The sequence below is a fragment of the Triturus cristatus genome, chromosome 4_2 (genome assembly GCF_964204655.1).
Source record: "Triturus cristatus chromosome 4_2, aTriCri1.1, whole genome shotgun sequence".
In the NCBI taxonomy this organism is placed as follows: Eukaryota; Metazoa; Chordata; class Amphibia; order Caudata; family Salamandridae; genus Triturus; species Triturus cristatus.
The window spans coordinates 658824289-658847581 of record NC_140586.1 but is presented as its reverse complement, the minus strand read 5'-3'; the positions used below and the strand labels follow the sequence as shown (position 1 = coordinate 658847581).

Genomic DNA, 23293 nt, shown 5'->3' with positions numbered 1-23293 from the left:
CGCTGCTTGCTCCTGCAAGGTGGATGTCGCCACAAGCACGAGTGCTTGAAAAGTGAAGTGAAGATCGATTCCTAAAGGCCCTCTCCTAGAGCAGCGCATGCGCGCTGCCTAGGCGAGACCTAAAAAGCAGAGGTTTCTTGGCCCTGGCCTGTTTGAGAATGACGTCACAGTCATGACAGTTCAGCAACTTTGCGATAACCAGCCTCGGGTGGGCCCCAAGCGGAGGCTTCTGCATAAGAGCCCTATGGGCATGCTCTGCCACAAAGCAGCGGGACAAGGACTCCGGGGGGAGCCAGCTCTCCCGCCACTGAGTAAGAAATTGCTCCATATCTCCCCCTTCACATCCCTCCAGGAAGCCCACAAAGCAGAGGTTGTTACACCTGGCCCTTCCCTCGGCATCTTCCACTCGTGTCACAAGGCCCCGCTGGGTTGTCTCAAGGGTAGCCATCCGCTTCTGTAGGGTGGTAATATCATCTTCCACTCCAGAGATCCGCGTTCCAGCCTCTGTAATGCGAGCCACAGCATTCCGCAGATCTTGCTGGAGGAGCATAACATTGGAGCCGACTGCCCCGATCCTAGCATCCAGGACATCCCAGGAGTGCGTGATAGCGACCATGAGTGCGGCATTATCTGGCATGTCCGGCACAGCTCCCTGCGCACCCCCAGGCGCTGCAGCAGCAGCCCCAGGGCCCGTATATTTGTAGAGTGTGCTCTGTTTGGCCGAACCCTCGCCTGCCTTGTCCCTCGTCATGGCGGCCACTGAGCCCTCTTGCTCCCAAGCTACCTGGAACTGATTCTCCAGGTCGCTGTGTCAGAGGACTGCGGGCCCCTCCGCGTCAGGGAGAGGAGAGGCACACTCCCCGTGCGTAATGGGCCGACACAACCCCCCGGTCCAGAGAACAGGCAAGGAAGAGAGGGGCCACAGAGAAGTAGATACGGGGCCTGTGCGACCCGACCTGGCCGCCGATCGCAGGATCACCAGCAAACTGAACAACGAAAAGGGGGGGGGGGGGGGCGACCAATACCAATCAAAGAGTAGTCAGGGGCAACCGCCCACTGTGGAAGGGCCACACTGCCTCCTCAAAGCCCCCTACACAGTCTTCAAGGTTGGCTATGTCCACAACTAACAGAGCTCACAGTCAGGGAGCCAGGGGGATCACCAATACACTCCCCAGGGCCCCTCATACAACCACCCCTTGCCTCCAGGAAGCGCGGTAGTGAATAATGACCGCTGAGGTCTCCGGCAGTCCCACAGGCCGCCTACACCACTGCCAACTCGCACGACCCGATATGGCCGCCGGAGCGAGCGCGCAGTGCCGTCAATGGAGAGGAGAGCAGAAAGCGGCTCTCTATGTGATCGAGCGCTAAGGGGGCACGGACTCAACACCGGCCCCACAACAGTGCGTCAGCCACTGGACCCGGTCCGCGGCGCGACTTCCTCTATTTGCCCCCCCCTGCGGCCCAATGTGACCACCGAGAAACCAACTTGTCTCCCCCCGCGGCCCGATGAGACCGCCGATAGTCCCACCGCGACCCAGGCGGGAGAGCGGGGGAAAGGGGCGGCCTTACACAAGACGACTGCGGCTGACTCCAAGTACCCACCGCCGCCCGACAACCTCACCTCGCGAGCAGTATCCACAAACTCCTAGTCACCGTCTCAGCGCTGCATCAGGAACTCCAGGTATGGCACTCTCCGTTTGTCAGCCGCCGCTCCAGGCCTCCAGTTTATGGCGCAGTACAGCCTCCCCCGGGCCACCCCCCGGGCCGCCGCTACCGTGGCACTCAGAGCAGAAATTCAGGGCAAAAACAGGGCACAGATCGCAGCCCACACACGCGCCTCACTCGGGGCACGATCTGGAAACCTGAAGGTGATCGGAGGACAGGATAAATGCAGGATAATTGCCTAGGCTGGACGGAGCTCGCCTATCACACGTCCGCCATAATACCTTGCCTGGCCACACCCCAGTCCTATTTATTTTTCAGTCCAATTGATGTGACTGATTAGAGGTCACACTCAGTGTAGAAAAAACAGGATTTAAAACATTTACGGGGCACAATACACAGATTAACTTCCAAATCTTTCTTTACAATTTATATATGAAATGCTTTCTAGCAGTTTGGATTCAATGACAGCTTCCAAGCACTTAAAATATCTGCAGCTTCATGCACTACGAATATAGCCATTGAGGTAGAAGGAGCAGGTGAGCTTTTGAGATGCTGCCCATGAGGCAGAATCATTCATGGTTGTCAGGTCAGGACCCACAATCCTAGTGTGGAATGGCTATAATTAGGTTACAATGAGTAAATTCCTAATGCGCATAGTTACTCCAAGGAGTGTCCTACTGCTCAGAGAGCTGATAGCCCACTACACCCCCCCAAAAAAAACTACCTAAACCCTACTCAGCAAGCTAGCCTGCAAAAGCAGTTTTTCAGAAGCTTTCAAAGCAGACATTAATTTTCAGTCTTATGAAGCTGTAAAGTGAAATGGTTGAAGGCTTGGATTGCCAGGAAAGAGAAGGAGGAACCCTCTCTCTTCTTGATCTCAATTTTTGGAAATGCATCGGCAGATTGAAGGGTCATAGAGAGACAGTAGTGTGTAAGTCTACTCAAGAGATACCTATGGCCAGAGCCTTCAAAAATCTATGCGCCAGAACCAAAGTTTTGAACACCATTCTTTCTTTGATCAGCAGCCAGTGAGGGATCCTTAATGGTAGCTGAACTGCTGGATTCTGGACAACCGGAGCCTCCTGAGCAGATGGTTGGGTAGGCCCAGATACAAGACATTGGCATAGTCAAGACAAGATGTGATTAACACATGAATGACTGTTTTCCATGACTGAAGAGGTAGCATGAACAGAAAGAAATTTTCCTGAGGGTGCGCAACGAGCCGACCACCACCGCCACCTGCGGCTCATAGGCAAATTGCTGGTTTAGTTTAACCTTCAAATTTTGAACTACAGTTGCTAGAGGAGGAGGGGGCAGCAGTCCACCCCCACACAGCAAAGGGGGTCCAAACAGCAAAAGCTTGGTCTCATCAGAGGTATATTGGAGATTGCTGGCCTATATCCACTGAAAAAGCAGTCTCTGAATAACCCTTGAAAGCTTCCTGCGCACTGGGGACACCATTCTCAAAAGATAGAAACAACTGTGTATCATCAGTATAACAAACTATACTCAAGTCAATGGACTACACCAGAAAGCCAATGGGTATATCTGGATATTAAATAACGTAGAACTCAAGGCCAAGCCTTGTGGTAACCTGAATTTTAGGGCTTTGGTGTCAGATGAGTAGTGGGCCATCCAAACTACCTGACTTCTATTATCTAGGAAGTATCGAATCCAGGCCAGCGCCTGGGCCACGTCTCCAATGTCATCTATGCGTTAAAGGAGAATAGTGTGCTACACAGTATGAATGTGTTGATAGCTCAAATAGGATCAAGGCACCCTGTTTTCCTTGATCTAGCAACGTCTTAATAGAGTTGATCACCTCCACAAGTGCCACCACAGTGCTAATGCTGAGGCCAGAAACCTGACTGAGACGGATCCAACAGACTGAATTGCTCCAAATGAACTGACAATCGGGAGTTAATCAAACTTTCAAGCATTTTAGAGGCAGACGAAAGAAGCGAGATTGGTCTAAAGTTGACCAAATTAGTTCTACCCACCAAAGGTTTTTTTTTAACATCTAAATGATCCAGGCCAGTTTCCAGCAATACGGCACTGTTGCCGTTTGAAGGGAAAAATTAAATAATTGATTAATCGATTGAAAATTGGATTGATAGAATTCAATATCTTGCAGGTGAGACTAGCAAGCTCAGACTCTTTCAGCAAGATGGAATTGAACTCAAGCAGTTCATGGGCCCTCATCCTACTGATATCAACCGTCCTCATCTCAGCAGCCTATCTTACCGAGTTAGACCTTAAGTTAGAAATAACTTTAACGATGTTGGCTTCAAAAAATCTGACAACTTTTCGTACAAATCCGGAGCATAATCAGCTGTATATAGGCCGCAAGGAGAAGAAAGCTCTGACAATTTTGAAAAGCATTCTTATGCGATGACCTTACATAGATTAATGTGATCCGGGTATGGGTGTGATTGACAGCATAATTATTCTTATGGCCTGACTACCTTCTTTTCACTTCCAACACTTCCTGAACGGTAAGAGATGCAAACCTTTTGCAGCATACATGTGCACACTGGTAACATTACGGTGAAAGCTTCTATCTGCAATCCACTGTGGACCTCAGGTTGTAGAACTCCTGGATGGAGTATCTCCAAGTAGAATCAGAGCTGTACTCTGACCAGCACCGTGGCTGGGTTGGGGAACAGGCAAGGACAGGTGTAGACTGGCTTGCATTTGGTGTGCTTTCAGCAAAGCTGCAACATGCGTTCATGCTGTGGCCCTGCTTTCAAGGGGAGTGTTCATTTTACTCCCCGGGTAAATTAGAGTATTGCTGTACCAAAAAAACACATCTAGAAGACCCAAAAGGGGCAGGGGGGAAAAGTCACCATGAACAGAGACCTGCCAAAACAACAAATCAGACTGAAAGCAAACCAAACTTAAGCTCACTTCAATGAATCCCCCCCACTAAAACACTCCCTCCCTAAACCACACACAGTGTTCTGAACATAAATAGCAGTGCATACACAACAAAACTGAATTATTCCTGCACCCAAAAATCCTAAACATAAAACCAGAATAATAAAAACCATTAAAACCAAAAAACACGTTACCGTCTCTCCTGGATGGAGACTGGAGACTCTAGAACTTTCTTGTCACTTTGTTTATGAGGGGGTGATAAAAAGGCTTACAATACTTAACCCAACATAAGTCCTACAACTGTCTGCACCTGTCAGTACCTTAAATTCAAGTGGATTGGGAGCTTATTGTGATCAGTACTGGGTGTCCAGATACTCCTCCAAAAGGCCTTTCATTCTCCAACATAGAACACTCTGAAATTCTTAAGCTCAAGGACATGTCTTTCTGTAGCAGTATATCACAGACAGTTGTGTATACTTCCCTCAGTCACTTGAGTCTTCCCAGGGACATCACAGGCAGTTTTGTAAGAAAGAGATACGGCCAAGGTACTGATGGCTTGTTAGGAACTAAGTCATTAGAACCACTTTACTAAAATCGCCTTACAACTCCATCCTTCACCATCATGCAGGTTTACTTCCCTCGTTGTGAAATCTGGAGACAGGCTTAGTGGCTCCTTGGAAGCTCGCACTCTGAAGATCCAAACAGGTTCATCTTGCTATGCCAAGAATGTGCCAAATAATCATTGAAAAAACAAGAATAGCTGATGCTCTCTTCCATTGTCCTTTTGTCTCCTATGCTCTACTGCCCCTATATCTCCTCCTTCCCTCATCTTCCTGACTTTCATTTCCTTTACCCCAGTCCCTCACCTTCCTGTCCCACTCCCTGCAGTGCACAACGCAAACAACCAGATGTATATCAGGAAAATCGGGAATTATCTTTAGCTCTGCCTTACCCAAGATCGGCCCAAAAAAATGTACAACGCATAACATATTTTAATATATACATATATTTTACCGGCATTGCATTGCTTGGATCTTCTCCATACATGAACTGGACCTTTACAGTTATGTTTCTTGCAGAACCTTGTCGATTTGCAAAGTTAAGGCTTTGTGGATATACATACAGAAGATTCCTGTGAAAGCAAAGTACAGACAAATTAAAGGAGACTCCTTCACAAAACAATCTCCATCACACCAGGGGACCGTTACTATTTCATGAACAAACACATACGCCTGGATCCCCACAAGACAAATCCTGATTGATTGATACGTGTGAGGGGTTGGAAGAAAAGTTTGTGTCTCTGAAAGTATATGTGTAGCTATACCATTTTCTATCATCGCAAGTTATTTAATTCATTCAAAATCATTTTTAAGTCGGAATAATTTTATCAAAAATGCTGCTTACTGCACGTTTTACGATTTCTATGCCCAATACAATCTGAAAAACATGTTATCTATTTTATTGACAAGCTATTTAATTCCAAGTATTTCAAAAACATTGCATATAAACGAATTCGCATAAAACACAATTATAATTCATGTGCAGCATTTCAAAATGAAGTATCATTTATAGCTATTTATCAGTCGTAGAAGAACAAATACCCAATTGACAACTTCTATACCAAGGGGGGCTTGGGGGGGGTGGCGACCGAAGGGAGTCCCCACCCCCGGCCAGTTTGGGAGGGGGCGTGTGGGGGGGGCGTGGCTGGCCATGCGCGGCCGTTTTTGAATTTTGGGCTCCTTTTTCTAACTAAATGCAGCCCAAGTATAAATACTTTGGGCGCCTGTTCCCGGCCACCATTTTAGGTTTGGTGACCTGGTGGCTGGGAGCTAGGCTAGTGCTGTGTTTTTTGTCAGGGTAGTTTAGCTTGTCTTTTGGTAGTATTTCGTCCTATTTACTATGGCGGAAGGTGATTACCGCGTTTTGGAAGCCCTCCGGCTCCTGAGCAAGGCGGGCCGGATGGACCTCGTCGTTGGTGAGGTGGCAGGGCCGTCGCGGCCCATGCGTCAGGCCTCGGCAGGCGTGGCGTGGCCGCCTGCACTTCGCCCAAGCGGATGAAAACTATGGCGGTGAGTGAGCGGGGCCGCCAGCGCTTTAAGAAAGCGGCCCCGGCGGACGTTTTACAGCGAGGGGCGCCGGTTACGCGGGGTGTGGCGGGAGGTGTGACTGGGGCAGGCCGTGAGGTATGGCGTGCTGGGGAGCTCAGTTCGGGGGTGAGGGCGGCAGCGGTGCGCTCCTATTCCTCCCCCGCGGTGAGGGGCAAGTGCGGGGGAGGGCGCGTGTACAAGCGGCGTGCTTCTTCTGTGCCGGAGGCTCCGGCGCGGTCACAGGAGGAAGAGGGAGGCGCTGATGTGTGCGGAGCGGGCCGGGCGGGTCAAGGGGTTAAGCACTTGGCGTGTGCGGTGTTTTCTCCTCGCGAGCGTGATGGTGATGAAGCAGGTGACAGGGCAGGCGGCGCTGGGGTCTTGAGGGGCCAGCGGTCGGGTACTGGTGTGTCAGGAGAGCGTTTCGCGGGGCAATCATATGAGGAGCAGGATTGTGGGGCTTTTGGCATGGCAGAGGTGGTGGGGGAGCAGGGGTTTGTAGGGGTGTCAGGAGAGGAAAGCCCTTTATTGTTTTCCCCTCCTTCATCTTTAAGGAGGGGGCCGAGTTCATTGGGTGAAGGTGAGTGGGCTCAGGTGGGGGGGTGGGTTTCTCAGCAGGATTTAATTCCTTGTAGGGATCATGGGGTCTCTGGGGTTTCAGTTTCCTCGCAGCGGGGGGGTTCGCGTTTTTTGAGTTATGGGGAAGGTCAGAGCAGGGCGGGGGTAGGGGGGGGGGTAGTAGTGGGGAGGAGGTTTTGGGTTTTGGGGATCTGGAGCCAGCTGGGGGGGATTTAGCCTGGGAAGGTTTGGATATTTTCCCCTCGTGGTCTGAGGGAGTGCGGAGTGGTGTGGGGGATGTGGCGTTGGGCCCGTTTCAGGTGCAGGAGCGCTGGGTGGTTTTGGATTCGGGGATGCGGGCAGGCGTGGGTGCTGGCAGCGCGGCTGGCGTTGGGGTAGGCAGTTCGCGGGTTGGAGGGGTTGCGCGGGATGTGGGATCTGCGTCGGCGGTGGTGCAGGCGATGCTAGATTGGAGTGGGGACGAGGAAGGCGTGGTTTCGACGTTTTCGGATACTATGGAGCATGTAGGTTTTTCCGGGGGAAGGCAAGATAGGGAAGTTTTATTGAGTGGTCATAGGGCGGGTGGCCCGGTTGGCTTTCAGGGTCCCAGCACACCAGTCCAAACTTTTTCATTTCAGGACAGAAAGCGTTGCAGCGCAGCAGACTCGGTAGGGCGAGGTGCGGGCCATTATCGCCGAGGAGAAGGGAGGATGAGGCCTTGCGCGGCACATTCCGTACCGGCGGGGGATCCCGTCGCGGCCAGCACAAGAAGGTCAGGCGCGACCTCGCTGGCCCCAACGTCACGACGGTCGAGGTGGACGGAATTTTCGGATAAGATGGATGGTTATATGAGTCAACGGACGGGGGAGGACCCGCATGGTGTTTTTAAGGCTGTTCAGGCCGGTTGTGCTAATGTAGGGTCTGGTAAGGCCCGTGTGGTTGATTTTACAGAGGAAATTTCGCAGGAGGAGCCACTTCTGCTTGATTATGAGGAAGAGAGCCCCGAAGAAGGGGAACTACGGGAATGTGAGGAGGGGGGGCACTCTCATGTTTCTCGTAGTTTTTTGCAGGTCCCCGGTGTGGCACCTGTTAAGCAGTCTGTGGTGATGAAATCCAAGAGAGAGCACGGCCCGTTGGTAAGGGCTCATCCTCCAAGGGATTCTTCTGAGAGGTTGGAGAGGCGGTCGGAGTCGGTCCGCACACCCTCTTTAGAGCCAGGTGAGAGCGCTAAATCACAGGCCAAACCTATTATGGTGTCTGTGGGGTCTGGGGAGGATGGGGGAGGGGGTGTGTCGGAGGGGAGATTGTATAGAGGGAAGTATGTGAAGGATATAGGGGTTGGCTCGGGGACGGAGGGAACGTTTCCGGGGGCTAAGATGGAGAGTGGGACAAATACAGAGGCAGGTGATGGTAAGGACAAGCCACAGAGCAAGGAGTTAAAGATTAAGAAGCTCCCTTATATGGGGGTGACTAAGCCTTTAGGTGCCCATTTAATGTTGGCAACGAAGGAGCGTATTTGGAAGGGCGAATATGTGGAGATTTTGAAGCTCTTACACAGGGAGGTGAGGTCTAAGGAGGGCTCTAAGGAAGAGGAGTATGAATTGGCTAAGCGCCCTAAGGTGCTGCTGACGATTGAAAATTGGACGGCGGCATTTTGAATTTATGCCAGTGTATACTGTGAAAAGTTCCTCGAGCGCTGCGTGGCCATATTCAAGTATATGGACGTAATAAGGAAGGCCCAGATTACAGGTAACGGTTACGCTTGGGCACAGTATGATGAAGAATTTAGGGCCCGTATGGCTTGGGATTCAGAGGCAAAGTGGGGAGAGCTAGATAATGATTTGTGGCAGCATACCATGGGGGCCGCGCCAGGGGGTAAGACTATTTTTACGGCTAGTGGTCTCCCTCTAGTTTACCGGCCCTTTCAGGGAAAGCCCACCCGGGGTGGGGTGGGAGGCTCAGCCGCATCACAGTCTGGGGTCGGGGCATGTTGGGATTTCAACAAATGCCTATGTACTCGGGAGTATTGCAAATACCGTCACGAGTGTTCCAAGTGCGGCAAGCGCCACCCTCTCGTCAACTGCTGGGGCGTTAGGCCATCAGGCGGACAGCAAGGGCAGCAGGCAGGCGCAGGGATGTCTGGCAATGCGCAGAAGTCACAGGGTGGACGGGAGGGTAGGGGCGCACAGGGTTCTGGGCCAAAGGGCTCCTACGCCAATTAAATTGGTTCAGCTTGAGGAAGCGTTGAAGGGCTACGGGGACTTGGTGGCAAAACAGACAATTCTGGATGGTTTCAAGTGGGGTTTTCGTTTGGGGTACCACGGGCCCCGGCAGAGAAGGTGGGCGGATAATTTGAAATCCGCCTCAGAGCATAAACTGGTGGTGCGTGAGAAGCTGTGTAAAGAAGTGCCGGAGGGGAGGATGGCAGGCCCGTTTGGAGAGTGGCCAGTGCATAATTTGATCATTTCCCCCATTGGTGTGGTGCCCAAGAAGGAGGAAGGGCAGTTTCGGCTGATTCAACATTTGTCATGGCCTGAAGGGTCGTCAGTCAATGATTTTATCGATGAAGACGCTGCTTCGGTGTCATACTCCTCAGTTGACGTCGCCATGTCACTTGTCGTGACTGCGGGCGCAGCTGCAGGCATGGCAAAGTGCGATATCAAGTCGGCTTTTAGGCTGCTCCCGGTTCATCCGGACGATTGGCCTTTGTTGGGTATACAGTTCGAGGGTAAATGGTATGTAGACAAGGCACTACCAATGGGCTGCTCTGTGTCCTGTGCCCTTTTTGAACTGTTCAGCACTTTTTTGCAATGGTTTTTCACGCATCGCACTGGTCACAGCTTGGTCACCCATTATTTGGATGATTTCTTCTTTGTGGGCTCCCCGGGCTCCTCGGAGTGCCGGCACGCTCTGGAATCTTTTCATGAGCTTATGGAGGAGTTGGGGGTGCCGTTGGCTCCGGAAAAAACGATGGGGCCTGATACTGTCATCTCCTTTTTGGGTATTGAGCTTGACTCGGTGGCAATGCAGGCTCGTTTGCCTGAGGATAAGAAATCCAAAATGCTGGTTTTACTGGACACAATGTTAGCCCGGCCGAAGGTGACAGTGAAGGACATCCAGGTGTTGTTAGGCCATTTGAATTTTGCTTGCAGGGTGGTAAGGGCGGGCCGGACTTTCTGTAGGCGCCTGGGCCGGGCTTTGGCGGGTCAGCATTTACCTCACCATCACGTGCGTTTGTCGGCAGGCGTGAAGGAAGATCTGCGTATGTGGTCTTTTTTCTTGCACTCCTTTAACGGAGTACCACTGGCCAGGGACGAGGATGTGCAGTGGGATGTGCAAATGTTTTCGGATGCAGCGGGCAGTGATGGTTTTGGCATTTACTGGCAAGGGCGATGGTGTGCAGAGAAATGGCCGCAGGAGTGGAGGAATGGTGGGCGGAGCATTGCCTTTTTGGAGCTTTTTCCACTGTTGGTTGCTTTGACCATTTGGGGCAAAGAGCTGGAACATAAGAGGGTCCTGTTCCGTGTGGACAACATGGCGGTGGTGCAAATAGTCAACAGACAGTCAGCCAGGGATGAGCAGATTTTGAAATTGATGAGGGTGTTTGTACTGGGCTGTTTGCGCTATGATATTTCATTCAGGGCTTTGCACGTGCCGGGTGTGGACAATGACATTGCGGATGCTTTGTCTCGTTCGCAGTGGGGGAGATTCCATGGGCTGGCCAAGGAGGCGGACAGGACACCGACCCCGATGCCGGAGCACCTTTGGTCTGTCGGCAACTTAGGGTATTTCAACTGGTGGTAGGTTCTTTGTCTGTTTCCACTCGTGCAGCGTATGCTTTGGCGTGGAAGGAATTTTTGTCCTCAGGAGCTTGTAGGAGTGAGGAAGCGTGGCGCAGTTCAGAAGATGTAGTTCAATTTATCCTTGACCTCATTGAGAAGGGTTTGTCTAGAGTCACCATTGCTGGGAAGTTGGCGGGGATTTCCTTTATGGGTAAGCTTTTTTGGGGCTATTCCCCGTCTGCTGGGGACATAGGACGCAGGATGCTTGAGGGTTGGGCTAGAGAGCGGGGTGGAACCGTGTTGTCCCGTTTACCTATTTCCTGGCAGACGTTAGCACGTTTGTTGGCAGTTTTGCCTGCAGTTTGCAGGGATGATTTTGAGGCTTCGCTGTTTGCTACCCTTATGGTGTTCATGTTTTTTGGGGCTTTTCGGGTTTCTGAACTCCTTAGGACCAAAGTAAAGCGGGGCATTCGTTGGCAGGACGTGTTCTTCACGGACACAGGCGTTAACATTTGGTTGTCCAGTTCAAAAACGGACCAGAGGGGTGTTGGAAAGGGGGTGTGGTTAGAGGCAGGAGCCCCCAGTTGTACATGTCCACTGCGTTTGGCGAGGCAATGGAAGAGACTATCAGGGGGTGATGGGGGCGACTTGGTTTTCCGGCATATGAATGGGTCGCGCGTCACGGACTATCAGCTGCGTATGGTCTTGCACAAGGGGTTACAGCGTATTGGTTTGGATGGGGCCCAGTTTGGGACACACTCTTTCAGGATTGGGGCGGCAACTGAAGCGCATAATCGGGGTTGGTCCCAGGGCGACATAATGCGCTTAGGGCGTTGGTCATCAGACTGTTTTAACAAATATGTCCGCGAAAATGCAGCAGAGGCGCCTGCGTCCACCTCTTTGGTTTGAGTCTCATTCTTGTTTTTCTTTTCAGGTTCGGTGGCTGGGCCACACACAAAGGAATTGACGGTGTGGATTGTGGGGCATTCCTTCGTCAAGTGGGCGCACGTTCAAGCGTGCAAAAGTTATTTTGGGGGGAGTTTGGGTTTTAATGACAGCATTTTTCGAATGATCTGGAAAGGGAAGGGAGGTATGCTTTGGAGGGAGCTGATTCCATGTTTGAATAAAGCCATGGTGAGGGGACAATGCCCGGATATTCTTTTAATACATTTGGGGGAGAACGATCTTTGCAGTGTAAAAGGGGTGGTATTATTGCGTGCCATGAAAAGGGATTTGGCTTTGTTGAAGGAGCGATGGTCGGGTTGTCATGTTCTCTGGACAGAATTGGTCCCGCGGAGGGTGTGGAGAGGGGCTTTGAATCCCAGGGCTATTGACAGGTCTCGGAAGAAGGTGAATTTGGAGATCTCCAGGTGTTGTCGAGATTTGGGTTTTGGGAGGGTGACGCACAAAGATATCCGTTTTGAGGCGGTAGAATTTTTTCGTGGAGATGGGGTCCACTTGTCAAGGTTGGGCATGGACTTGTATTTGTTGGAACTTCGGGAGGTCTTGTCTCGGTGGTTGAATGTGCAGAATCAGGCTCGTAGTGTTTAAAGCTTTTTGTTGGGGGGGCAGAAAGAGGGGTGGGTAGTTTCACCGCCCCCCTCTTTCTGGGTGGCGGGGGTTATGGTGAATTTTGGACAGTTTTACCGGAGGTTGGTGGAGTTATGTTGTTGAGTTGGGTTATCGACAGGGAAAGGATAGGTTGGTAAGTTTAGTTCGGTTACACAGTTTGGGGGCCGATAGCTGTAAAGGGGCAGGCAGGGGAGTTTGGTTAACGGAAGGTTTGTATTTAGAGATTGTTGGGGGGGTTATACAGGAATGTAATGTTTGATATTGTTGTAATGTTGTATTGTACGGGCGGGGCGGGCTCGAAGGAATTTAGGGGAGGGGGCGGGGGGCGGGTTGGGTATGTTATATTTAGTGAGGTTTAGTTTTGGAAGGCGTTTCGGCCAAGGTTTTAAAATTGTAATGTGCACCTGTCTCCAATAAAGTGGCCTTTTACACACAAACCTTGGTCAGCGGCCTGCTTTGTCCCCCCACCCCTCCCTCCCAAGAGGGCTTGGGGGGGGTGGGGACCGAAGGGAGTCCCCACCCCCGGGCAGTTTGGGAGGGGGCGTGTGGGGGGGCGTGGCTGGCCCTGCGCGGCCGTTTTTGAATTTTGGGCTCCTTTTTCTAACTAAATGCAGCCCAAGTATAAATACTTTGGGCGCCTGCTCCCGGCCACCATTTTAGGTTTGGTGACCTGGTGGCTGGGAGCTAGGCTAGTGCTGTGTTTTTTGTCCCCACCCTCCCTCCCCCACAAAAAACACTTTTGTTGGTTTTTGTTTTTCTTTTTTCCACTTTTGTATTTTTTGGGCGGTTTTCTGGGGACAGGTGTGCAGGGGTTTGTATACGCTTGTATTTTTGTCGCTTGGAGCAGGTGCAGTGCGGGGGTTATGGTGAATTTTGGACAGTTTTACCGGAGGTTGGTGGAGTTATGTTGTTGAGTTGGGTTATCGACAGGGAAAGGATAGGTTGGTAAGTTTAGTTCGGTTACACAGTTTGGGGGCCGATAGCTGTAAAGGGGCAGGCAGGGGAGTTTGGTTAACGGAAGGTTTGTATTTAGAGATTGTTGGGGGGGTTATACAGGAATGTAATGTTTGATATTGTTGTAATGTTGTATTGTACGGGCGGGGGCGGGCTCGAAGGAATTTAGGGGAGGGGGCGGGGTTAGGTATGTTATATTTAGCGAGGTTTAGTTTTGGAAGGCGTTTCGGCCAAGGTTTTAAAATTGTAATGTGCACCTGTCTCCAATAAAGCGGCCTTTTACACACAAACCTTGGTCAGCGGCCTGCTTTGCCCCCCCACCCCTCCCTCCCAAACACTGCACTGCGTAAGAAAGAAACCTCTATCTCCCATGTGTTCAGCCGCTTCCTTTTAAAGCCCACGTCAAATGAATGCTAAAGAGGGAAACACGCTGCTGTGGCGCCTCTAATTACACAATAAAATTATCCAATCTCTGTCTCTTACCCTGGTCTTTCCAGGAATCATCAATACTCATGTTTCCCAGTCCCAAATATAATTTGAAAAAGTAAATGGACAATTAGAACAAAAAATCATTCGGATTTATTTATAGTAAAGATCACGCACAACTTCAGGAGGTTCGAAACAAGATGGACGACTCCCGGGTATCAATGGAGCGTCGCACGAGCAACCTAACCTGTCAGCGTTTTACGTCCATTCATCAAGGAAGGGGAGTGTAACACGAGCCTTTCTGGAAGTAATGGCCTGTTTTAATTACACCGAGAATTCACTTACATAATTTAATGATAACTGTTATCCCCTGAGAAAACGAGGAGATAAACACTTTCTAAATAAATTGCACCGCTAACGGCACAAAAAATCAGTATAATAGATTCATGTGCCATTAACATTAACATTTTCATTCAGTGGTAATAGGTTCCATGACAGAACATTGTATAATCTGCGCCCATTTACTTTCCTTGTGTGTAGTGCATCTCTAGCTCACGGGGTGTCCTAAAGGGAGTGCTTCCGAGAAGCCTCAAACTTAAATGGCAAAACCCCCTTTTTTTTCGTTAAAAAAGCACTGAGCGATCTGTTCAGGGGAGTTAATGGCCTTCTTTGCAGGGTCGCAGTTTAATGGAAAATTGGCCATTGCTAATTGCTATAATTAATAACAGGGACCCACACTTATAAGGGCGCGCATGCCCAGGTGCCAGCCTTAAAGGTCTCTGGAACTACAGGATAGAAGTGGATTTAGATGAAGCACAATAGGCTACATATGTTTCAGGAATAGGTTTTCTAAGGAAATAATATAATTGGCTATTCAGTAAAAGGTTATGTCATGACAGACTCACAATTCGATCGGTGTTAAATATCACAAAAGTGCAACACTCTATATCACAACATGTTTCGAGCAGTCTATTCAAATAGAGGGGTGGAGCTAGGGAAGAAGGCAGGCGAGTCAGTGGCTCATTTCCATGAAGAAAACATTATCTTGGTCAGTGGATGTGGATTCCTCGCATACCGGAGTCCAGCTGGACCATGGATAAGGTGTGTAGAGTATATTGACAGAGGAAGAGACTACTGCATTCTATTCCCTATTGCCACATTAATGGTGCACAAAAGACAGCCGTAACAGTTCATAGGAACTGGGCAACGGGCTAAAAATGACTCCTCCATTATCAAAGTTAACACCAGAATCAAAAGTCAAACAAGAAAGAATCATAACATAGCGACACGTCCAGCGTCTTCCCTGCCGGAGTACCCGTAAATGACTACGCCACATACTGAGCTTGGTAGTGCACGTCTTTATTCGTCTGCTTGTAACTGCGATTTCAAAATTCTAAAGCAGCCTTCACTGGAGTACACTCTATCCATTATGTCATACCTCTACGGAGTTCATGAGGAGCCAAAATAATTCCATCATTGTAAACTCACAAGACATTACAAAATCATAAGCAATTCATAATGCAAAGAAGTTAATAGGGTAAAAACTTAATTAACTGAATGAGCTTTACGTGCTGCCTGCAAAATAGCTGGCTTAGCACTGAGCTCCTGTGGAACTCACGTCCAGATGGGCCCACAACCTTGTGGGCTTTCTCCCTTGAAGTTGTAGGAGTAGCAGATGCAAGCATGTACTGTGGGATCCGAGCTGTGAACCCTGATTCCCTGCAGAATCGTTAAGACAAACATAGGCCTCTGGAGGACACAAGCAATGCAAGGCTGGGTTTGGCCTACTTGGGCCTCATCAGTGAGGTGTAACTTAAGTCATGTGGCAGAGTGAGCACAGGACCCACAACTGGGCATACACATCTCACTTACGGCATTGCATGGAGGAAAACCCAAATGTAATGGGTGGAATGCTTCCAGGCAGTCTCAGTTGCTGGCAAATGCACAGGGCAGCATTCCAGTCGATCTTTACTTGCACATCATGTCTCTCCAGTCAAAGTCCATCTCTATGCGATTCAGCCTTATTTCCACAATAACTGCCAAGCCAGGTCCCCTTTAGACAGAAATACAAGCGACTCTTGACCAGATTCAGCCAATTTAAGCATCCTCAGTGAGCTCATGCTTGAGTCCTGTGGCACAGTGAACACAGGGACCTAAAAGGTCCAAATGGACAAAAGTCAAACACTGTCTGTGGCTACTTATTCCATGCAGGTTACTGAATAATTAAGAACAAGGTCCCCTCTAGGAAGGATCACAAGTCTTCCATAAACAGAAAGAAAGGGATGGAGGAGGGGAGAAGAAAGCAAAAGAATGGTATAGAAGGGTGAACCTCCATGGAAACATCACCAGTTTGGGATCCAGTGTACTGGGAAGAATAGAAGCTTTAATCATCACAATGGGGAACACGCTTTGAAAACTAAATAAAAGGGTGGTGCAGATGAAAAAGAAGTCCATCATCATAGAGGGGAAAACCAGGAAGAATGAGGTGCAGGGCCAGAACTGATGCAGTGTTTTTACATGACGGAGGGTAATGTGCTCAGTGAAAGAGAGAAAATAAAGCAACCTCCCCCATCTAGAAAACTGAGAACGATGCAACGGGATCAGTGTCTTGTTGATACTGCCAGAGCCAGCAGGGACTCTTGACTTATTGCTCAGTGGATTCACAATCTCCCAGACCCTAGTGAGAAAGCTGACAGACAATGAGAAGTGGTTAGATTGGACATTTCGTTTGATTGATGAGTGTGTTTAAGAAACCATTCTGACTTCGACCAAAGCCATGAGACAACAGAAGTTCGGGGCTCACGGAATTAAACTTTTCCCAGAGATTAAGAGAAGTCAAGGAGGGTTTCCGGCAACAGCCCAGACTGAATTTCCTCAACAGTGAACAAACATCTTTTCTATGTCGCAAAAAGGGTAGCAACCCTTTGCCACCTGCATGTAACACTGTGTTATGCAAGAGGTTTATGTAAAGGGGAGTAACAGTGTTGAAGGTGGATAACCAGACTGCAAAAGTATTCACTGAAAAACCTAGACTAAATCCTCTTTCCCAAGCACATAAGGGATCACAAGTGAGCAAGCGAGTCAGTTTGTTCTTTGTGTTATTAAACTGTGTTGCTAAACATCTCATCGATAAGGTTTTGAAAAACAATTAAACTGAAAAAATAGAACTGAAAGACTTACCTACAAGACAATCAGCAAAAATAAATAAAACTGAAAGCTTTATCTTTAACATAATAGGGAAAAAATGAAACTCAAAAGAAACTTGTACACAAAAGAGATCTAAGCTTTCACATGCAACCAAACGAATAAACTTCCCACTCAAAAACGTTTGTTATGGCAAAGAATGTGCTACATTATCTCATAAGAAAATGACAACCATCTGAAAGGTTTCAATCCGTAATCTTCAACACTCCAAGTGCCAATTTAGAAATGCTGGTTCATTGTGAAATAAAGGAGTATTCTGAGAGCACACGTTCTTCACAAGGCTGTCTTAAGTCATTGTTGACAAGTAAGAATTGTTCATTTTTAACTAATGCAATAGTGATTTTGTTAATGAACGCACAAGTATGAAAAGTTGAGAAGACCCATTCGGATTCAGTGTGGTCAAACTGAGATGATACCTGCAGTTTATGCATCAGTCCAACTGTTTACTCTTATTCCTTTGCCGTCGATCTGGACCAGGAAATGCGGAAGCACTGATACACCACTTGGACATACCAGCGAAATGATGCTAGCATGAAAAACAGACCCACCATGAACAAGGTCAGGCAACCAGACATCCCACAGCCTCGACTGTCTAGATTTCTCAAAATCTGGCAATGGTGGAACGACCTGGGAAGGGAACAACATGGCAGACTGTCTGACTTGGTGCATAACTTAGGAAAGTCATTTCTAACCAGCAGGAGACATAGTGGGTGCAACACATTTAAAACAAGCATTGGCATAGTCAATAGGTCTCGCTTTTGGGACCTTATAAGTATTTAGTTATGCATCTGTTACATGGCTAAACACTTATAAGGTCCCAAAGGCGAGACCTATTGGCTATGCCAATGCTTGTTTTCTTTCTAATCGCGGCACTGGTGCTTTACTTTTAACATTAAAAGTAAAGCGCGGGTGCCGCGATTATAGCAAAAGTAAAGAAATAGATGTTTGTTTCTATTTCTTTACTTTTGCTATAATCGCGGCACCTGCACTTTACTTTTAATGTTAAAAGTAAAGCACCGGTGCTGCAATTAGCAAGCTAAAAATGCTACTGCCGGCCGCCAGTGGTGCGCGCGCAGCAGTAATCACGCCATATGGCGCCTCTGCTGAAGCGCGCGCCCGCGCACCTGCACTGCAAGCTGTAGCCGGCGGTAGCATTTTTTAAAGCCCTTACTAAAGTCTCTCCGAGCAGCGCATGCGAGCTGACTTAGCGAGACCTAAAAAAGCACCACTGAGATACGCCACAAGTGGTGGCTACAGACGGAGTCAACACCCTTACTGGAGGCTAAACCACAACGCAATAAATATTGTGTTTATACAGAAGGTATTTACTCTCAAAGAATCAGGGAGCTAATCGTCTAAAGTAGTGTTTATGAGAGATGGTAGAAGCTGCAACAACTGAATAGATATGATAGCAGAAAGTGGGGAACAACAGAGGAAATCAACCAAAAGGCAGTGATCCTGCCGTTATGTTAGAAAATACCTCTGGTGAGTAGAGATCTTTGTTCTCTTGGGGACACAGTCTGGTATCTAAAATGAGCTTCACTTGATAAATTATTAGAACCTGCTCATCCTCATTTGTTCGATTGCCTGGATGCAGTAAACCATGAGATCCAGCAAGCAAAATTGGCAGTTTCTAGGGAGAATCATTTCTGTCAATGACTGTTAGTGCACAGAAGAACACCCCAGAATAGAGTGTGGAATAACAATGGGGCCTGCAAGGTATTTCTATGTGAAAACATAACTCCCAGTACCACAGTCATGTGTTTGTAAAGAGCCTGTTGCTGTCCCCCATCTTAACTCCGAATAGTTGGTAGCAAGAGCTGCATGTGGGTCTGCAAGTGAAGGATGGTGTCAATCAGCATTCAGGTCCGCTCCAAACAGTGAGAGGCCACGCTGTCTCCGGCATCCAGTAGGGACTTGGTAAATAGGATCATAAAATAATCAGATAGGCACCAGAAATAGAGTATCTCCAGTAACAACCATCTGTCTATTTTGTTTTATTTTGCATTCTTATATAGGGCACTGTTACATGTAGTGCAGTCCTTTACCTCCGTGGTCTTGTCTCGCCGCTGCCTCATTGACACTATTCAGCTGCTTGGCTCCCTGACTAGGTGACCACTCTACAAATCACCGAGCACTCTACGTTTGTGCCTGCTGTGGTCACATTGCTTTGTAATTGCCTGTCATTTCGTTTCATCTCATTCCACCTTTACTTACTTTATTTACTTTACTGTCACTTTGGCATTTATTGTGCGTTTACTGTGTTAATGTTAGTGACTTGGTGAGTTGATCTGTGGTAGTAGTCCAATGTCCTCATAGTTGTCTGGAGTTTTTCCCAAGTGCCTGTTTGTTCTGCTGCCGATTCTCCCGCTACTTCTCAGCTCTGCCGCCCCTTCCAGCTTCCAGGACTATTTATGGAGGTCGTTGTGCAGCCGCACGCCTCCAGCGCGCCAAAGGGAAGCCCGTCTGCGCCCATCCACGCCTGGACCGCGACCAGCGCAAGGACCCCATGCTCTCCCACCACAAGAAGCTACACAGCTGCATTCATCCGAACCCTGAACGTAAAAACAACCATCACTGCTGCCTCACATCCCCGTGCACCACCAGAGAACCGTTCTCCTGCTGGCACCGCCACCTCACCTTCAGCACTGAAACAACCGATACCAGGAACTGTGCAAAAGCAACCACTTTCGCCAGGCCAACCAAGACCACACAAGACAACGCCAGTGCATCCTACTCAACGCTCAATTACTCAGCAAAGACGCCACGGAGATGGGGGACACGATCTCATCCCTTACCCAGGACGTGATCTTCCTCACAGATACATGGCTAAACCCAGCCTCCACTCCTGACAGCCTTATCGCCATACCCGAAGGCTACAAAATAACATACCCGGACCGAACCACCAAACACAGAGGTGGAATCGCCATCATCTATAGGGACACCATCTGCTGCATGAAAACCCAACCCCAATAATGGAACCCCTCAACTTTCAACTCCACATAGACAGGAAAAGCACCAGAGGCACCCTCGCTTACAGACCACTAGGATCACGCCCAAGATTCTGCAATGCCATCCCAAACATTATTGTCTCTCTTGCAATCTTCTCCAAGCAATACATCTTCCTTGGGGACCTAAACTTCGACCTCGATGACCCTAGCGACGCCAACACCACTGACATCCTGGAGAGCATGAGCAACATCGGCCTCAAGCAGCTTGTCACCAACCCCACCCACATCCCAGAACACACGCTCCACCCAAACTTCACTTCCAGCGACAAAGTCAGGTACAACCACACATCTATCCAGATTCGACCACTACACCATCTAGGACCAACCCTTGCCAGCATCACACCCCCAGATCCATGCCAGAGACAGGAAGAAAGTATCAGAAGACCAGTGGAACAACGGTCTCCAATCCAACCTCCCAGACGCAACACACGACCCTGATCATGAGATGCGCCGACACCATCACCCCCACCAAAACCATAAAGCTATAAAGACCAATCAGAAGAGTAATCTGGTTCACCAAGGAACTGCACTCTGCCAAATGCAACTGCAGCCAATAAGAATGGAAGTGGTGTATCAGCAGAAAGACGGAAGATCGGACCGTATTCAGGACTGCCCTCAACCAGTAGCATCGCCACATAAAAGAAACTAACATGGATGCCCTAGCAGACCACATTTAAGCCAGTACAAATCACAGCAAGAAAATCTTCACCATAGTGAAGATGTTCTCCAACCTACCAGTGACAGAGGACAACATTACCCCCTTCCAAGAGCTGTGCGACAGCTTTGCTGACTTCTTCCATACCAAGATCTCGGCCATCTACGAAACTTTCAAACACCAACCTTCTACCGCGAACAGCATCAACCAGCTCACACCCACAAACACAAACCCCAGAACAACGGCTCACCCACTGGAACCTCCTCACCACGCAAGATACAGTCTCCATCATGAGCTCCACACACTCAAGAGCACCCTCAGACCTCTCCCCCCACCACGTTTTCCACTTCGTAAGCAAGGCAATCGGCAACAAGCTGAGTAAGGTCCTGAACACCTCATCACCATGGCCTCCTTCCCTGAGGACTATAAACTTGCTGAAGTGAGGCCTCTCCTGAAAAACCATTTGCTAACCCAGCCGAACCAAAGAACTCCTGGCCCATCTCTCTCTACTTCCCTTCCCTGCACAAGTCCTTGAATCAAGGCGATCAACAAGCAACTCACTCAACACCTAGAAGGCCACAACCTTCTGGACCCCTCCCAATATGGATTTCGAGCTAACCAAAGCACGAGACAGCCCTGATCTCAGCCACTGATGACATCAGAACCCTCCTGGACTACGGAGAAATGGCAGCTCTCATCCTCCTCGACCTGTCTGCTACACTTGACATTGTTTTCCACCAAATCCTGATCAACAGACTCTACCATATCGGGATGCAGGGTGTCACCCTCAGATGGGACGCCTTGTTCCTCGACCACCAGAACTCAAAGGATCCATCTCTCACCGTTCACCTCACAGTTCAAGAAAATCTGCGAAGTTCCCAAGGATTATCCATTAGCCCCACCCTCTTTAACACCTACATAACCCTCCTGGTTGACATCATCAGATCAAATGGGCTCAACATCGTCTCCAACGACACCCAGCTCATTCTCTCACTGTCCGAAGCCCCCTCCAACACCATAGCCAACTTCCACAAATGCATGAGGAACATTGCCGACAGAATGAAGGACAACTGTCTCAAACTCAACTTGGACAAGATGGAAGTCCTCATCTTTGGGAACAAAACCTCTCTGTGGAACGAAGCTCGGTGTCCTGCAGACCTCAGCCCACCTCCCAGCTCGACAGACCATCCCAACACCCTCGGAAACATCTTGGACAGCAACATATGCATGAAGAAACACGTCAACGCAGTTTCTTCCACCTGCTTTTACACCCTTCGTATGCTTCGCAAGATTTTCAGATGTCTCCAAGCCAACACCAGAAAGACCATCACACAAGCCATCTTCACCAGCAGACTGGACTACGGAAACACACCACGTAGGAATCACTGCCCGACTCCTTAAGAGACTCCAAATAACACAAAACTCATCAGCAAGACTCAACCTCGACCCCACCAAAATGACCCACAGAACCCCTATCTCAAGAAACTACACAGGCTCCCAATTCAGATGAGATTCCAGTTCAAGAAGCTGGCCCATGCATACAAGGCCCTGCACAACGAAGGACCAGCATACATCAACAAACGCCTGACCTTCCAACAACTGAAAAGAAATCTTCGATTCGCCTCTCTCTACCGACACCCCACGGATCCACCGAACCAACAGCAGAGGATGCGCATTCTAGAACTTAGCAGCCAAGGCATGGAACAGGCCCCCCACACCTCAGGACTGCACCGTCGCTCCAGCAATTCAGAAACAAACTCATGACCTGGATGTTCGAATGGTCAACCTCCATACAGGAGCCTACTTCTCAAGAGCCTCGAGACCCTCACAGATGATTTGCTGCACTTCATAAATGCTTGATTGACTGGCAGTGTGCTTTACAATTGAACTGAACTGTGGAGATGGAACATCTCGATTACATTAATATTATTGTACTTTAAAATTAATACATAACTGTGGAGACAGATTTTCTCCTGTTAAAAACCTGACACAGAACCTGTCCTAGGTAAGGTAAATATTTTTGCACTAGTTTTGTTAACATCTATACATTCCTCAACCTGAAACTATGGTTTCCCACATTTACAACGTATTGAGATATTGTGCTAAAGTGTTTTAGTGCCCATTGAATTTAGTTGACATCATTGAAAACCATAAAAAAATATTAAACCATTCCAGACCCTTTTATTTTATGAAAGAGCACCAATTTATATGAGCTTTGTTTAATTAGACCGAGGGGTGAGGGAGGTTAGGTTGGAGGGGGGGGGGACATTGTGCACCGCCTCTTTTAACTAAGCGAATTGATATGATGCAACAACCCCAGCCTTCACCTCCTGCTAATTATTTATTGCCCATCTATTTTGCTTCCTGCACATTATTAGGCCACTTGTAGTAGTTAGCCACAATAGCATGACAGTATCATATATGTGCTGATCTCTTATCTCTCCCTCTTTAACATTCATTCTACAGACGAGCATATTTCTTAACTATTGATCTGTGCACAGAGCC

General features: G+C 48.8%; 1 protein-coding gene across 13 annotated transcripts in view; it reads right to left on the bottom strand.

Moving 5' to 3' along the window:
• Window positions 1-23293, bottom strand: part of DOCK7 (dedicator of cytokinesis 7) — an 888535-nt gene that overhangs the window by 492989 nt on the left and 372253 nt on the right. For all 13 annotated transcript variants that reach the window (XM_085602421.1, XM_085602422.1, XM_085602423.1 and 10 more), the window contains one exon: window positions 5557-5674. In XM_085602421.1, the coding sequence (XP_085458547.1) occupies window positions 5557-5674 (118 nt within the window). The remainder of the gene's footprint in view (window positions 1-5556; window positions 5675-23293) is intronic.